Source organism: Penaeus monodon, chromosome 6 (assembly GCF_015228065.2).
Source record: "Penaeus monodon isolate SGIC_2016 chromosome 6, NSTDA_Pmon_1, whole genome shotgun sequence".
NCBI classification, from domain to species: domain Eukaryota; kingdom Metazoa; phylum Arthropoda; class Malacostraca; order Decapoda; family Penaeidae; genus Penaeus; species Penaeus monodon.
The window spans coordinates 11,515,050-11,517,549 of NC_051391.1; the positions used below are offsets into that span (position 1 = coordinate 11,515,050).

General features: G+C 43.9%; 2 protein-coding genes across 5 annotated transcripts in view; one reads left to right on the top strand and one right to left on the bottom strand.

The window, feature by feature from the left end:
- Positions 1 to 2,120, top strand: part of LOC119574207 (sodium-dependent noradrenaline transporter-like) — a 9,127-nt gene extending 7,007 nt beyond the window's left edge. The window contains exon 4 of one of the 2 annotated variants that reach the window (XM_037921348.1): positions 2,049 to 2,120. In XM_037921348.1, the coding sequence (XP_037777276.1) occupies positions 2,049 to 2,066 (18 nt within the window). In that variant the 3' untranslated portion in view covers positions 2,067 to 2,120. Of the gene's footprint in view, positions 1 to 1,223; positions 1,337 to 2,048 lie in introns of those variants that run through there. The other variant, XM_037921347.1, reaches the window with a different exon arrangement.
- Positions 1 to 2,500, bottom strand: part of LOC119574206 (sodium- and chloride-dependent glycine transporter 2-like) — a 98,421-nt gene that overhangs the window by 45,442 nt on the left and 50,479 nt on the right. The window lies entirely within an intron of this gene.

The window sequence follows — 2,500 nt, forward strand, 5'->3', positions numbered from 1 at the left end:
CCTAATATCCCCTATTACTTTCATATATGACTTATCTTCCAACATTTTACTTTCAGTGCCCTGAAAAAAAAAAATCCTCTCTTGTCAAAGCTACACATTTCCTTTTACACCAAAACATCAGGGCAGACATTTCTCGCCTCCCCGACGCCCACACCTTTGGGCACTGGATAATCATTTAATTCAGGCAGAAAGAAAGGTAGTGCAGGATGGCCCTTTCCTTTCAGAAACACCAACCCCTGAGCATCTTTACCATTATCAATTTGTAAGAGAGACCTGGTTGCTCTGCAACATTTTGTCCAACTAGATTCATGGGAGAAACCTTTCGGATAGAAATTAACTATCAGACTGTGTTGGCACCATGTGGCATCTCATTATAAAGTAGTGAGCTCTGCTCAATATGTGCAAGATCTCATCAATGAATGGTCAGAACAATCACAAGCCAGTACCTTCCACCAAACATATAAGAGGCTCTCCACTCAAAAAACTCATTAGACGCTCCTACTAGTGTTTGCATTGCTTGAGACTGATGAAGATGATGTGGTCATTAGCAACAACGAACTGAAAACTTGAGCTTGCCAGGGGTAAGGAACAGCTACTGTGATGATGCTTTTGCAAGGTATTTGAACGCACTTTCATTTCATTTCTTATGCTTTGGCTTCAAGACAAGCTTTGCCCAGTCGTTTGGCTTCCTACCAAAGAGAGGGACACACCATTGCCTCATGGAGCTCTGTACTCGTGTCTCCCCACCAGTATTGTGGCACTTATTGGTTGCTAATAAGGAGATTATCTCGGACCAACTCATTGACTTGCATTAAAGGAAATCTTTTGAGGTGGATAAGAGGATACCAGAGGAATAGAACTCATGTTCTGTTTAAGAGGGTGTATAGCAATACCAAAGAGTTTTAATTAGGTACTCCACAAGGAGGAGTAATTTTTATTCAATAGATCGCCTTCTCTCCTTAACTCCCTGACATCAATGGAACGGCAATTACTTGCTAAGCAGATGATATGTGTTCATTCAAATTATCCAGAAGATATCAATGCTTCTTGCACTCCTTAGATGTGGCATTTTCTTTGGTGGACTCAATGTCCAGAAAAAGAGCAGAGTCCTCTCTTTCCACCCTGCAGGAACACTTCCAGGATTCATAATAGGGAACATCAAACATTATGCACACTGTACCTTTACCTAGGGGCACCAGTACTGATTGCACCTTTAATTTCAGCAAGACAACGTGTGTATCCTATCGTCCAAGACCTGCTGGCCAGACTGCAATGCTCCTGACTTCCTTAAGTGGCTAATCAATTATGTCACAGTAGTGTAAATTCCTATCCCCAGAACTATATATCTTAGGGTGTCCTATCTCCACGAGGATTGTCAACATGCAGCAAGAACTCCATCTTCCACCACTTGCTGAGAGAATATACTCAATGTACATACTTCAGCATCAAATGTTTGCATTACCCACACATGTCTCCCCATTATACTCACATCATCAGGACCTCACTAAATGCAGATGCACCTCGTCCTCTCCTTCGCCCTGATGGCTATACACTTGTCAGGAATGTCTGCTCAAACATTCGGACTCTTAACATCAACATTATGATGAAAGACGTGGACCCTCGTTTCCCACCCTGACAGATGCCTATACCAGATCTACACCGCAGTCTCCAAGATTGACCCTCCTCAGCTCCAAATACAAAGAGCCTTGTAAACTATTGCAGAACTGTCATCTTCTCTCAGTGCAGCCCACCGTCTCTACACTGATGGATCTTTGAAGGGAAATAGTAGTGCTGAATGCGCTGTGTTTTCCCCTAGCATGGAAATACCACAAGAGGGTTGGGCAGGCCGTCTACTCCCAACTCAACAAGGGCAACGTAGTGTGAACTAAATGGATTTCTGGATGCTGTAACTTACTATCACAAACCAGAGACACGAGTGATAGTATGTGACTCACAGTTTGCATTCCACGCTCTCTCATCTCAGTCCTGCACACCAATAAGTCACATAAATCCTCTGTCAGCTGGCAATAACCCTCGTAAATTCGCAGGTGGTGCATTTTCTGTAGATCCCCTCCCATATAAGACTTCACGCAAATGACACCCTGATCGTCTCGCAAGGAATACATGCAGTTTGGATCCGCCTACTGCTGGTGCAACTACAGCCTCGCTCCCATCCTAACAAGAAAATGATAAGCCAAGCTGTGTTCTCCTCTATTCGCCACTGTAACAATGCTGAGAAGGCTGCTAGTGTAACCATTCAACACTATTAACATTTTCTTCCTCTTCCACTCAAGTACCGACGCAATGGGCTTATGGTTCGCCAACATAATAAAGTGAGCGCTCGTCTTAGGCTTGGGTACCGACTAGTGGGGAAAGTCGGGAAATTGAAGAATGCCCCACAGTATTCCTCGTGCGTGTTGTGTGATGCCCCAAATACTAACTCTCTACAGCATTACTACCTTGAGTGTCTTACGGTTGCACCCTTAATGCCTCAGACAGA